Below are 13854 nucleotides of genomic sequence, written 5' to 3'. Positions count from 1 at the left end.
TCAGAATGGCTTTGAAAGGCTGAACCCACATCAGGCACCTCGGGGATCAAGGTTTTGAAGCAGTCAAGAAAAATTAGGGTTGTTGGGGGTTTTGGATTTGTTTTTTTTTTTTTTTTTTTCATGTTGGAGTATTTATATCTGCCTTTTGCAGCTTGCAGCGGGCCAGGACTTGCCATCTCCAGCAGAAATGATTAAAGTGATGAGCAAGATGTAGTTCCTGAAGTTATTTGCACTTGATTAAAAGAAAAAAAATTGTTATTTGAACTTTGTAAAAAGAAATGTTTGCATTTTGTATTGTCTTTTTTTAATTATTAAATGGAATTTCTTGGTGTTGTGTTGATCTTTCAAAAACTGGCTCTGATGCTTATTTTAAAGGTTTCTAACAGCAGGATCCAGAGCTATTTTCATTGTTTTGTTCCCTCAGATGCTGACAAGCTTTTCCAGGGCCCAAAGTATTTTTTACCCCCCCAGAAGCTTAAATGCTGCACTTCCCTAAGCTCTCCAGTCCCTGCACAATGTTATTTATTTATGAACATTACTTAATTTCATTTTTAGCCCAGAACATGGAGTTAGACTGGCTTGGAGGGGATGGCAAACACCCTCTACCTCAGCTCCAACCCCTTTGCTGGGCTGCAGCTCTGTCCGTCAGCACCCCTGGACTGACAGACAATGCTCAAGTCCTCATGAGCTGCACCTGGGCAGGTGTGGGCAGGTGAGGGGCACTTGCATTTAAACACTTCTGCTGCCCCTCCCAGAGCAGGGCTGGGCTCTGCACAGGATTCAGGTGAGCTCTGCACCAGGTAAGGGTTCTCTGTGTGGGCACAACTGCTGAACCTGTACCTGCTGGGACACCTCTGCCCTGGGAGGGAGTGTGGGATCCTTCCCTTCCCCTCCCTCTCTGAATGCAGGGGGGTGAGTGAGGCTCCTTCCCTCAAAAGCTCCAATATCCCACTTGGAATTCATCTCTCTCTCAACTCAACATCTCTCAAATGAACATCAAGGACTCATCTGAGCCCTTCCCCTGGAAGGAGCGAGCAGCTCTTTGGCAAAGCCTCCCCGAGGAGCTCTGCAGGAACACAGGCACACACAGCTGAGGGTGTCTGCAGGGTTTATTGCTGCCCCAGCCCTTAGTAGAGGCGCTGGGGTTTCCCCATGGTGCTCTTGATGTACAGAGCTCGCACGTTCTGCCAGTTCTTCTTCAGCAGGGACACCAGGAAGTTGATGGCCAGGTGGATGTTGTAGACCAGCTCGTCCTCTGTCATCTTCACGTGACCCACGGCCACAGCCAGACAGAGCACCTGGGGACAGACACAGGTACAGATTTCACATGCTGACCCACGGCCTGGACATGCCCACACCAGCTTCACTTTGTGCCCCCAGCCCTCTCTGCACAGTGGCAGAGGCCAAGTTCCTCTCTGAGCAGCCTCGAAGTCAATGCTCCCCACAGGCTGGAGGATTTATGAGTGAGCCAAGAGGCCAAGTGTCAGGACATCGTTAGCTCAGCTATTTTAAATGCTCAAGCATTTGCAAACCCTCACATCGTGTCCTCAGGATCTCCAGAGCTGCTCCCAAGTTCACTTGGACAGAGCCAAGTCCCAAATTCACTCCAGCAAAGCCCCACTCATGCTCAGCACCCCAGGGACACGCCAGGAGCAGCACCCAGGTGCTGGGAGCAGCTTCAATCACACTGCATTGTGCCCAGCACTGAAACATCCAACCCCCTTCTCATTATCTGCTCCAAGATCCACCAACCACAGTTAAACTATTCCTCCTTCCTGGCTGGCCATGGAACACTCTGGGTACATTTCCCCTTGCTGGAGGAAAGCAGCCACAGCTCCAGGAACACTCGAGGGACACCTACAGCCCAACCCAGAGATGGCAGAGACACTGAACAACCCCCAGGCACAGATAAAGCCAGGCTTTACCTTCTTCATCTGGAACTTGATGGTGGATTTGACCTCATCCACCTTGGCCACCAGGTTCTCGTTGTGGGTGAGCAGGGAAGGGAATTTCCCAGCTTTGTTCAGGCCCGGGCCCAGGATTCGAGGGATTTGCTTGATCAAGGACTCGGAGGCCAGGAAGGCGTCGTACTTCTTAGCTGCAAGGAGACAAGCAGGAGCTCAGGATGGACCCTGCTCCCACCCCAGGCTCCAGGAGGGACTCAGCTGAGATCATGCAACTCCTCCATGCAGATAAATCCAGCATTCCCCGGGTCCCACCAGAACTGGAGCTGGTTTTGCCAAAAATCTTTGAGGAACGACTGTCACAGCAGCCAGGCCCCAGCCCCAGTTTCCTGAAGGAACTGTCCTTTGCTGAGCCCCAGATGGCACTGAGCTCCAAGCTCTGCCTCTCCAACTGAACTCCAACTCTGTGCACAGCAGGATGAATGAGACAGGATCCATCTAGGAGAGGCTTAGCCAACAATCACCTAACAGCTCAGAGTTCCACGGCCCATTATGGACTGAGGGACAAGTTCCTGCCTGCCTGAGCCATGTACCAGAAGCACTCTGGAGTTCTCAGGAAGGCAAGGATTTTCTCTTTCTGACCAAGAAAAAATGAGTGCATTTCATTCTGTGCACACGAGAACTGCAGGACTAAAGCTCACTCTTGCCTCTGGTGTTTCCTGGCTTTTGCTGCCCTGCAGCTCCCCGACCAGGAAAGTGAGGGACATAGCAAAGGATGAAACTGTTGACAGGGACATTTTCTGTGTCTCTCCCTTCCTTGGACAACCAACCCCATTCCTGCAGTACTGATCTGTCAGATCTGCACTGGAAACAGCCTGGTGGCTTTTCTGAATAGTTTTTGGGCAGATTTTGGTATTGGTGCTGACTCTGCTCAGAGTTTCAGCTCTGCAACCAACCATGACATGGAAATCTGAGCATGGGGAAAAGCCTCATGGACACTCACCCAGCTTCTTCACCAGCTTCTTGTTTTTGTTGAGCTTCTTCAGAGCTTCTATGTCCATGTGAGGGATGTCAACTGCTTTGGCCTCATCGCAGTGCTGCTGATCCCCCAGCAGACACACGGAGAATTTGGGCCGTGGCGTCGACTTCAACCTGAGGAAGGAAGGCCCGAGTCAGTGACGGGCCAGCCCCAGCGCGTGTGCACGGAGCCAGCACGGAGAGACCTTACCGCAGCACGGGGCATCCTCACCTGCCGTCCCGGGCAGGCCGGTGGGCACAGCCTGGGGGCTGCCGCACCTCCCCTCATGTTTTAAGACCCAGGGTGAGGGTCCGTCCAGCCGCCCCCACCGGGCCGGGCCGCGCTGGACTCCCCGAGCGGTTCGGCACCGCTGCGGCCCCGAGCGGGACCGGGCAGCGCCGAAGGCTGGGTAGGAGCGAGAGGATGGCGAACCTGACGGTCCCGGAGAAGCGCTTGTCCTTCTGCGGGTCATAGTTCTTGAGGCTGATCTGCAGCTCCACCGTCTCCACGAACCTGCGGGAGGCACCGGGTGAGGCCCGGCCGGGGGAAGGCCGAGGCCGGGGTGACACGTCCGCGTGGACAGCTCTTACTTGCGCTTCTTGGCACGGCTGCCGTGCAGCACCTCCTTCACCGCCTCGTACAGGGTGTCCCGGGACACTTTGCTGCTGCGGGGGGAAACGGCAGAGGGGACTCAGAGCCAGCCCCGCCCGGGACGCGGCCCCGAGTCCGCCCCGGTCCCTCCGCGTTCCCGCCGCCATCGACACCGAGGATCGCGCCTCGCTGGCTGCCCGGCCGGCCCCGCGGCCCCCACTAGGCACGGATGGCGGAGGATGGCGGCGGATGGAGCGGAGCAGACGCTGAGCTGCACCCACCTCATGGCTCCGGCTGCTCGGATCGAAGGACCGAAAGTGCCTCCGGCGCGCTATAAATAGTGGCGAGATCTCGCGAGACTGGAGCGCGCGGCGCGCCGCCATATTGGGAGCGGCGCCCCAGGGCCGCCATGCGGGGAGCGGCGCGGGGAGCTTGACCGGCTGCCCGCCCGCCCGCCCGCATCTCCTTCCTTGTTAAATAAACAACCGGGGATCACTGCCCTCTGTGTGCGACCACCAGGATAGGAGTTCCTGCATCGCTTCACAGTGTATCCCAGGAGCTCCGGGCTGGCCTCAGCGGCCGCCGAAAAGGAGCTACCGGTCCAGGCCGGGCGCGGGCGGCAGCACTGCCCGGTCCTGGTCGCTGGGCAGGTACCGCGGGCAGCCCGGGCCGGGCCGGGCCGGGCAGCGGAAACCGGGGCCATGTGGCTTCGGCGTTGGCACCGCGCATGCGCCGCCGGCTGCACTCCCCGCATTGGCCGCGGGGCGGCGCGCGCGCCCCGGAACCTGTATGGCGGGCGGGGGCGGCCGCGCGCGGGCGGGAGCGGCGCCGCCATGCGGGTTGCGGGGTGGGCGGGGCCGCGCGCGGTGCACGTCGGGCCGGCGGCGGACCCGGGCCCGGCGGGTAGCTCAGGTCGGTGTGGGGGATGGGGGGGCGGCGATGGCGGCCGGGCCCGGAGCCGCCTCAGCCCCCGGGACTGCACGGGGGGAGCTCCCGGGCCCGGAGCCGCCTCAGCCCCCGGGGCACCGCGCGGGGGGAGCCCCCCGTGTCCCCGCCACCCCCGGGCCCTGCCCTCGCAGCCCGTGCCGCCTTTCCCCGGTCTCTCGGGGGCACGGCGGGGCGAGGGCCGGGGCAGCGCAGCGGAGCCTCCGCCGGGTGCGGGGAGCGCGGGGCGAGGCGGCACCGAGCGGGCACCGAGCGGCGGCGGGCACGGTGTTCCTCGCTCGCTGCTGGAAATGAAAGGATCAAAGATTTGTCTGTCAGAGGTGGCTCAGGAAGAACGCGCTGTGGCGCCTCTGCGAGATAACCCATCAGCAAATGTTCTTGTGGGGGTGTGCAGGCTTTAGCATCGTTTGCTTAGAACCTGGGATTGCGTCCCTCGGAAGGCTGGGAATTAGGAGAGGGAGGAGAGAAGGAGGAGTAAAGCTCATCACCCCTGTGTGCTGCAGCACAGGACATGCTCAGCCTGTAGGTTCAGGATTTAAAGTACCTGGAAACCCCCGCAGATCATTTGGAGGACGGGAAGGGCTGGAATATAACGTTTGTGCTGTCTCCAAGAAGAGTCTGTCAGTTCAGTTCACTGATAAGCTTTATTTCATATCTGGCTGTGGAATAGATTCTTATCCCTGCCTGCCTTTAGTGTGGGAAGGATGCAGCATCGTCCATCTTAACCCTTTAAACCTCAAAAGTCTTTTGAGGCCATTCAGGCCTTTCCTAGTGTGCAAAAGTGGAGAGACTAAAGGAGGAGGAGAAGCTAAGGGCAGAAATTGAAACAGAATTGTTCTTTTTACTTAAGGCTCGCAGCAAAGACGCCGACCCCGTGTCCCACAGGCCCCCGTGCTGCCAGGCAGGATCCATGTGTGGGGACTCGGGGCAGGATGGAGAGCCTGGGGCTGCCAGCAGTGACCCTTGGGGATGGCATCACGGCCTACCTGCAGCAGGCTGCCAGAGGTAACAGAGCCTCGGGCTGTCAGAGGCTCCTCCTGCCTCTGAAACGAGAGTCAGGCTCACCAAAAGGGCCCCTCACGGCGTGGGAGCTGCCACACGGGCAGCTGGTGGATTTGCACTGGAGTGTGATGTGAAATAAAATACAAATCAAACGTGCCTCTGGTTTGGAAGTGAAGCTGTGGAGATGGGAGAGGTGTTGCTGTGGAAATAAAGGTGCTGCTCAGACTAGGAGAGCCCTGTTCTCTCCAGGGCTGCTGTGGACAGGGAGCTGATGCTGTGCAGCTGATGCTGTGGCCTGCAGGGCTCTGCTCCACCAAAACTTCCCCTGGGCTGAGCAGGTGGATTTGCATCCCTGGTGTTTGGCACAGGGTTTGGTTCACGGCAGTGCTTTCCCCGCTCAGAGAGGTGCCAAATTCCACACCTGCCCTTAGCCTGGTGTTGCTGAGGTGCCCCTCTCTGCACCACCCACTGCTCCCAGGAAGAGGAGCACGCTGCTTCCCAGCCTGCAGAACAGGATGGAGGAGTTGTGCAGCTCCCTGTCCTGGGGGTTGCTCTCCTGCTTCATTTTCTGGGCAAACTCACTGCAGGTTTGTTATGTGTGTGGAGCTGTGCTGTCTTGGAACCACCAGGTTGTGTGACCCCCTCTCAAACCTTTTGCTCCCGGTGAAACCAACCTGCATTCTCCATGTTCAGTGGGATGGAGCAATGCACCAAATCCTCTCTGCACCAAATCTTTGGGTAACTCAGTCACAATTACAGGTTTGCAGTCAGGCTTTGGCAGAGTTGAGCCTCGACAGCCCAACAGTGGCAGCACTTTATGCTCCTTTAGGTGCTGTAATTGTTTCCTAACAGTTGATCCTCTGCCAAAGTAGTAGATAAATCTCCCAGCCCTTGCTGATGCTGCTCAGTACACACAGTTGGTATTTTCTTCCAACACAAGTGTAATTGCTTTCTGTGTATGCTCCGTCTGCTCCTTGGCACGAGGAGCTGTGAGGGGCAGCTCCTCACCAAGGGGTGCCTGAGGGTCTTTGTGTCCTGTCTAGACAAAGCAATGCCAGCATTTCTGGGAAGTGTCTCTGTGGGGGAAAGCTGATCCATACCAGCCTAGAAGTGACAATTTGTCCCTTTTGTGGGCAGAGGGGCTGGGTCAGCAGCTGATGGTGTGTTTTAACTGTTCCAGGTGAAAAGCTGATTGAAGGGCAAGTCATTGAACTTGAAGATGGGACCACAGCTTATATCCATCAGGTGACAGTTCAGAAAGGTGAGGAACACACACTGCCCTCTTTCTCTTTGGAAGGACACTGTAGGTGTGGCTGCAGCTCTCAGTGCTCCAGCATTTGGGCTCCTCTGTCAGTTCAGCTCTCAAAATTCCACATGAGCATAGGGTTTCTGTTGGGGTTTTCTTTCTTGTGGTTTTGAGGCTGAGTAAACAGGGCCATTGCCTGCAAAGTTGTTAGCAATCTGATGAGAAGGTGAATTTGGTGGAGGTGGAGACCAATGTTCAAGTGCCATTTCACCTGTGGGCTCTCCCTGTTGTCATACCACGAGCCCAGTGAGCTGTGAGCTGTGTTGGTGCCAGGCACACAGCACACACAGAGCTTGTTTCATGTGGGAGCAGCTGGGCAGGAATTTCCTCTGAACTGTGAGATAATGCATTACTTCTGGGATAGGTGCTGGAGGTGGGAGGGGTCGTGTGGGGATTGTTGGGAACAATGCCACCTTGGCCATTGACCCATCAGCCAACATCATCTCTGAAATTAGGGAACTTTAGACAGGTGGTGGGAGCCCAGTTCATGTGGCAGGCACCAGAGGGGCACGGAGGAATCATCCTTGGCCATGCCAAGATGCCAAAGGGCAGGTAGAAAGAGCTCTGTTACCTTCGGCAGTCCTTCCTTGATGCTCCTTGTGTGCCACCTCCCTGTTCTGTTCTCCAAAGGCTGCTGGAAATGGCTGTTTTATAGCTGGCTGTGCCCCTTTCCCCCTGCAGCCTCCTCCCTGCCTTCACATGCACAGTGAGAGGGGCTCTCCTCACCCCTGCTTCCCCTGGCATGGCATGTTTGTGCTTTCCTCCTTCACACTCCCCTGTGCCAGAGCCATCCTTCTCCATTATATCCCCTTCTTGTTGGGATATAACCTGGCATTTTGAAACTGGTGAGACACTGCATCACTCCTTTGAGCAGAGGAAGAGGCAAATCTGTGCATGAAGCCTTGAAAACCTCACCATTCACATCAGAAGGGCTCAGATGGTGTCTTAAAACCTACAGCTGTGGGCAAGCAGGCAGCCCTGTGGCCTCTCCTGCCTGGCAGCCTCAGCTGGGTGCTCCAGGAAGGTGTGGGGATGTTTTCCTTTCCTTTTAGAGGCTGTGGCTTTTGAAGATGGGCAGCCAGTGGTGCTGGAGGATGGCAGCATGGCCTTCATACACAGCACAGCCAAAGGTAAAGCACTCCCTGCTCTTTCCTTGGCAGCTGGAGAGAAGCTGCTGGAATGTCTCAGATTTCCAGGGCTGGGGAGGTGAAGCACTTTTTTCCTGCCTCGCACTGAGCTTTTTTTCAGCTGAATCTTTTTCAGCCCTTTACCTGAACGTTTCCTCTTGCAGAGAGTTACGAGCCTGGCACATTGCAGGCTGTCCAGCTGGAGGATGGCTCCACTGCCTACATCCACCACCCTGTCATCGTGGCACCTGGCAGCACCATCCTGCAAGTGCAGACAGAAACTGGGCTCCAGGGGTTGCCTGGGAAGGAGGAGGAAGATGATGGCCTCGATGTGGACACCATTAATGCATTGCAGCAGTATGGCAGGAAGGTGAGGGCACAGCAGCATCTCCTGGCCTGAGTTTGTGCCCTCCCTGTTTGAGAGAAGTCCCTGGACAGGGTCCAGTGCTGAGGGGTGCCTGGCAGCTGGGGACCCAGAATGGGGCTGTTTGGTCCTGTGGGGTGCTGGGCCTGCCACCCTTAACCTGCTGCAGGCTGAGGTTTGGGAAGGGAGGAGAGCTGCTGTGACACAGCCTTTGGTGTGCCAGAGCCATGGCCACTGTCCCCATGGTGACCTCCAAACCAAAGCAGCTTCAGATCCTGCTGTGCTGTCACTGCAGTGTCCCACCCCAGTGTCCCAGGCAGTGCCTTTTTGTCCCATCTCCATGGGCTGTGGAGCAGGGGCTGCCAGGAGGGCGCTGCAGTGCTGAGCTGGGCACAGACCTTCCTGCTGTGGCAGGCCCAGCCCCTGCTCGCTGGGGAAGGGTGGGGTGGCACTGTGGCTGTCACTGCCTTCCTGCTGCACAGGGACACACAAACAGGGCCTGTGCTTCTTCACTCACAGGGCTCTGACGAGGAGGAGGAGGGAGTGACAGACATCTGCCATGTGAAGAGTAAAGACTCCAGCAACATCTCTTCCCAGGTCTGAATTTTTCAATGACTGGAACTCCTCTTTGCCACTAATTATAAGAATGTTGTGGCTTCCCTGCTGAGTTAGCAAATACTAACTGCACATTTTTCAAATGAGCTGAGAAAGGGAGTTTCATGTCTGAGAACCCTGGGAGGTGGGAGGGGGAAATGCAGGTTCCTAGAGCCCTGTCACCTGGGCTTCACCATGTGGGTACAAACTGGTTTGTAGGAACATGTTTTTGGAAGATAACTGCAGGAGTGCATATGCATGGCAAGGAGGGAAATATTTGTGTGGGCTTGGTGAAGCTGTGGTGGCTTGCTGGATTGATTCCAGTACTTGTCCCAGCAGGATCTGCAGGAGGAGGAGGTGCAGAGCCACAGGAAGGGGCAGCAGGTTGGCAGCAGAGCTTTCCGCTGCGGGTACCAAGGCTGTGGCCGCCTCTACACCACTGCCCACCACCTCAAGGTAAGGCAGGTGGCATGGCAGGGTGCAGGCCAGACCAGCCCAGGTTACACTGCCAGAGCAGGATGCTCTGCTGTGTGCAGCTGAGCTACTGCTGAGCTCCCCAAGAGACCCAGATGTGTCAATTGGCCACGGTGAAATCCAGCAGGGAACTTTAAATTCTCTCCACCAGCATTTTTCCACAGTTTTCATTCTTCCTTCCCTTGGACCTCATTTTAGGGAGCTGTTGTTTCTTTTCCAGGTACATGAACGTGCTCACACGGGTGACCGGCCGTACACGTGTGACTTCCCAAGCTGTGGGAAAGCATTTGCCACAGGTAACAAATTCCTGTTTTGAGCAGATTTCATTTTGTGTCCAAGCCAGTAGAGCACAATATCCAGAGCATCTAAAGCAAGGGAATCACAGCGCGGGAGCCTTCACTGATCGTGGGCAGATAATGGTGGCAGCAAGGTTGGAAGTGGTGTTGGGGTTGGTTATTTCTCCCTTTCAAGCTTTGCAGACACAACACAAACACTCAGGTACATGGGCTGAGGGCTGGTACTCCTTGTCATGGTGTTTCCTTCTCATCACAAAATTAGTTGTGGTCTCTGTCCTGGACAGGGTATGGTCTGAAGAGCCACGTGAGAACACACACAGGTGAGAAACCCTACAAGTGTCCAGAAGATTTGTGCAGCAAAGCCTTCAAAACCTCCGGGGACCTGCAGAAACACATCCGCACGCACACGGGTGAGCAGCACGGGGCAAGACCTGCACAGGGCACAGCCCACTCAGAGGGACTCCAGGTGGCTGCACGGTGGCAGCTCTCACCCTCAGCACCCTGTCCATGCAGGTGAGCGTCCCTTCAAGTGTCCCTTTGTGGGCTGTGGCCGCTCCTTCACCACGTCCAACATCCGCAAGGTTCACATGCGGACGCACACGGGCGAGCGGCCCTACACGTGTGCAGAGCCTGGCTGTGGCAGGGGCTTCACCAGCGCCACCAACTACAAGAACCACATGAGGATCCACACAGGTAGGAGGGGGCCAGCAGCAGGGAGCTCGGTGGGGCTGGAATGGGCATTGTCACAGGAGCGGATCAGGGAGTTGGAGGAAGTGGTGGGAATTGCTTCATTGGATTGATTGTTGTTCCAGCAGTCTGTCTCCAGCTGTTTGCTCTGGTGGAGAATCCCTCCCCAGGGCACGAGGAGGGTGACGTTGAGCTCTGTGGCCTCTGCCCTAGGAGAGAAGCCATACCTGTGCACCGTGCCGGGCTGCGGGAAGCGCTTCACCGAGTACTCCAGCCTGTACAAGCACCACGTGGTGCACACGCACTGCAAGCCCTACACGTGCAGCAGCTGCGGCAAGACCTACCGACAGACCTCCACGCTGGCCATGCACAAACGCAGCAGCCACGGCGAGCTGGAGGCCACCGAGGAGAGCGAGCAGGCCCTGTTCGAGCAGCAGCAGCGGGAGGGTGAGCGGCCACTCCCCCATCAAGGTGTGGCAAAGGGGAGGGAGGTGACGGCAGGAGCAGACACGCCCCTCTCACAGCCGAGTGTGTGCCGTGGCTGCCTGCTTCCCCATCAAAGCTGGATTTATTGGAAGGTCCATGAGGTTGGGAACAGGCCCCTGCCCATTCTGTGGTACAGGGAGAGGTAAAGGGTCCTTCTTGCCAGGCCATCATGGTCTTGTGCTCTTCTGTGCTACCCTTGAAGCCACAGGCAGGTCCAGAGGCCAGGCATGGGCTTTCACACTCTGATAATGCTGCTCTTCCCCTTCTCTGATCCAGCTGCTGACAGAGGCTCTCCACTGAAGAGTCAGCACATTGCTTTCCTCTCAGAGATGGAGGAAGATGAAGAAGAAGATGCTGTGCCTACACAAATCTCACTTATCTCTCAGGATGGGACAGAGCAGGTATGGACACAGACAGCCTCCGGCATGTCAGGGACAGCAGTTATTACCTGAAGGGAGATTCTTCCTCCACTCAGCCAGGATGTTCTTTGCAGGGGCTTTTTCCAGCATTTTTTTCAGACCTTGGAGTTTCTTGGGCTCTTCCTGCCCTGAGGGCTCCCTCCTACATCCTCACCCACTGCTGCAGTGTTGGTGTGGGGTTCTCTGGTCCCAGTGCCCCCTTTGCTGAGGGTTTCTGGGTGTTTGCGTGGTCACTGGCAGCCTTTGGCTCCCCAGCTCTGCTGACCCAGGCTGCATTTGGAGATGTTTTGTCATCACTTGAATACAGCAGTGCTTTTCTTGTACTTCCCTCCACCAGCTGCCCCTGTGCTGACTGGAAAAAACTTCCTCCTGTGGCACGGGGCAAGGGAAGCAGCTGCCAGCAGTGACCTGTTTCCTCTTAGCCTGAGATGCTCCTGCTGCTGCAGTGCACAAAGCTGTCCCCATCCAGGCTTCAGACAAAAGGCAGAATGGGAAGATGTGGTGGGATGGGGAGGGCCGAAGACCCAAGCTCTGAGTTCTCTGTTGTCAGTTTTGTCCCTGGTGCTGCTGCTTGGAGCTCTCAGTGCCTTGAGTCCTGCAGAGAGGCTGTTTCCTCCTTGCCCAGGCCGATGCATTGCTGAACTCAGGAGGTGCCAAAGGCTCGCTGAGCTCTGCTGTCATCCCCAGGTCAGTCTGTCTCAGGAGGAGCTGCAGGCCCTGGGCAGTGCCATCGGCGTGGTGGCACAGAGCAGGGTCCTCGCCGTGCCCGAGGGAGGGGACACCGGGACCGTGGCTGTGGCCAACACTGATGGCACCGAGGCACAGGAGGTACAGACAGAGCTGGGGCTGCCCCTGCTGACTCTGCTAGAAGAGAGCTGCATTTTCTTTTAAAACAAGATGAATTGAACTTTTCCAGGTGACCGTAGTCGCTTCTGGGGCGGTGGTGTCAGAGGAGTCGGACATTGCCCCGCTCTGCCATCAGCAGGTGGCATTGCTGGCGACCTCCCACGGCACCCACATTGCTGTGCAGGTACCACATGGCTTTTCCACTGTCCCCTTCACTCCCTGGCCACCCACTGCCACCTCTGGCCCTGCTGCATTGCTGCTTGCCCGGGGGGCTTGCTCCTTAATTCCTAAATGCCCTGTGTGCAGAGAACAGGGACACCCTGCTGGGACTGCAGAATGCTCCTCTGCAAACAACTCTTCTGCATCTCAGCCCTCTGTCCTTCTGCTTCACCCGTCACCCACCTGTGTCACTCACCTGTGTCACCCCTCTGTCCTGCTGGGAGCCCCCTGAGCTGCCTTTGGGGGTTCAGCACTCATTCTCTGTCTCTCCCCCTTCCCTCCCCAGCTGGAAGAGCAGCAGAGCCTGGAGGAAGCCCTCAGCATGGCCACAGCAGTCATCCACTACGAGCCAGTGCCCCCTGCCACAGCCGTGCCCGGGAAGGGGAGCTGAGGCCAGCAGAGCAGCCAGGGCAGGGCAGTGCCAGCCCCAGCCTGTGCAGGGGTGGCAGGGACAGTGTCTGAGCAGTGCCAGCGTGTGCCCTGTGCCAGCTGGGACACTGACAGGGCACAGGGCTGCTGGGGTGACCCTGTCTGAAGGGCTCTTCCCTCTGGGAGGGAGGGCAGGTACACTGGGCTGCTCCTGGCTCTGGGCTCTGGGCAGCAGCTCTCCCTTCAGGGGCACTTCCTGCCCTCTCCCTCCAGGAATGGTCCAGCTGCTCCCCTTCTTGGCCACCCCTCCAGCTCAGTGGGCAGCACACGCACAGAAGCAATAAAGGCCCATCAGAGCAAGGCCAGGCTGTCCTGAGCTCGGTATGGAGGGTGAGCAGTTCCTGCCACTGGAGCCAGCACTGGGATGGTTCCAACAGCAGTTCTCCCATCTCTTTGTCACACTTCCTTTTCAAGCAGGGCTTCCATGGCAGATCCCTTGGCTGTGGAGCAGAGCAGCCAGCTCAAGCCAGGAGCTGAGCTAGACCTGGATGTAAATGCTGAGTTGAAATAAAAACAAATTTTAAATTCGTTTTTTAAAAGGACCCCTCTTCTCTTTGGTGGAAGCTGGGAGGAGAGGGTGGATGGTGGTGTTGAGCAGCTGTAAAAATTGAGGAGATTTGTGGAATTGACCAAGCATCTCCTGCCAAAGCAGCAGCTGTCCCAGAGGAGGGCTGGGAGCAGGGTGAGCTGTACCCTCAGCGCGTGGCTTGGAGGGGCTGAGACGTGTCCCTGAAATCTCTCATCAGGCCTTGGGTCTTCCAGGGCCTCCTGCAAACCTAGATTTAGGGAATTGTGTCTGTTGACACATCCTGCATCCTCCCCTCGGCTGGGGAGAGAAACCCGGGCTGGTGTCCTGCCCTCTCGGTCCCTTCACTGCCCTGGGTGCTGGGCGGGCAGAGCTGGAGAAGCCCTTGGAGATCCTCCTGTAAACCCGAGCCTGGCACAGGCTCACAGCAGCCTCGTGGGTCCTGTTTTGGACATCCCAGAGGAGTCTGCAGAGAACGATGGGCACGGAACGGGCACAGCCCGGGAGCAGCCACCGGCTGAGCCTCCGCTCCCCGGCTGGCACCGATCCCTCCCAAGGCTGCGAGGGGCAGCTCCGCTTGACCCAGAACGGGCATTTCCCTCCCCAAACCGCGAATCACCG

The 13854-nt window shown here is 57.2% G+C and overlaps 2 protein-coding genes across 2 annotated transcripts; one reads left to right on the top strand and one right to left on the bottom strand.

Moving 5' to 3' along the window:
• Positions 1 to 1091: 1091 nt before the first annotated feature.
• On the bottom strand, positions 1092 to 3896 carry RPL10A (ribosomal protein L10a). Its single transcript, XM_054293923.1, has 6 exons — positions 3734 to 3896; positions 3513 to 3612; positions 3355 to 3435; positions 2908 to 3056; positions 1926 to 2098; positions 1092 to 1298 (listed from the first exon to the last, which is right to left on the bottom strand). Exons 1-6 carry the CDS (start codon positions 3894 to 3896, stop codon positions 1128 to 1130), a joined length of 837 nt encoding a protein of 278 aa, XP_054149898.1. The 3' UTR covers positions 1092 to 1127.
• Positions 3897 to 4364: 468 nt separating this feature from the next.
• On the top strand, positions 4365 to 13203 carry ZNF76 (zinc finger protein 76). Its single transcript, XM_054293937.1, has 15 exons — positions 4365 to 4425; positions 5309 to 5463; positions 6641 to 6721; positions 7819 to 7896; positions 8058 to 8263; positions 8777 to 8854; positions 9191 to 9307; positions 9546 to 9621; positions 9906 to 10031; positions 10135 to 10314; positions 10522 to 10755; positions 11071 to 11195; positions 11901 to 12041; positions 12130 to 12243; positions 12565 to 13203. Exons 2-15 carry the CDS (start codon positions 5391 to 5393, stop codon positions 12667 to 12669), a joined length of 1734 nt encoding a protein of 577 aa, XP_054149912.1. The 5' UTR covers positions 4365 to 4425; positions 5309 to 5390; the 3' UTR covers positions 12670 to 13203.
• Positions 13204 to 13854: the final 651 nt, after the last annotated feature.

Source organism: Melozone crissalis, unplaced genomic scaffold, assembly GCF_028551555.1.
Source record: "Melozone crissalis strain CALT ecotype California unplaced genomic scaffold, PUWL_Pcris_2 ptg000198l_1, whole genome shotgun sequence".
Classification (NCBI taxonomy): domain Eukaryota; kingdom Metazoa; phylum Chordata; class Aves; order Passeriformes; family Passerellidae; genus Melozone; species Melozone crissalis.
This window is presented reverse-complemented; position numbering and strand designations above follow the sequence as displayed.

Bases quoted from the DNA above. Each gene is read 5' to 3' on its own strand.
- ZNF76 (XM_054293937.1), top strand. From the start codon at position 5,391: ATGGAGAGCCTGGGGCTGCCAGCAGTGACCCTTGGGGATGGCATCACG. The intron at 7,897-8,057 runs GTAAAGCACTCC...TTCCTCTTGCAG, and splicing joins CATACACAGCACAGCCAAAG to AGAGTTACGAGCCTGGCACA. The intron at 12,244-12,564 runs GTACCACATGGC...TTCCCTCCCCAG, and splicing joins GCACCCACATTGCTGTGCAG to CTGGAAGAGCAGCAGAGCCT.
- RPL10A (XM_054293923.1), bottom strand. From the start codon at position 3,896: ATGGCGGCGCGCCGCGCGCTCCAGTCTCGCGAGATCTCGCCACTATTT. The intron at 3,057-3,354 runs GTTCGCCATCCT...TTCCTTCCTCAG, and splicing joins CGCTTCTCCGGGACCGTCAG to GTTGAAGTCGACGCCACGGC. The intron at 1,299-1,925 runs GTAAAGCCTGGC...GTCTGTCCCCAG, and splicing joins TCAAGTTCCAGATGAAGAAG to GTGCTCTGTCTGGCTGTGGC.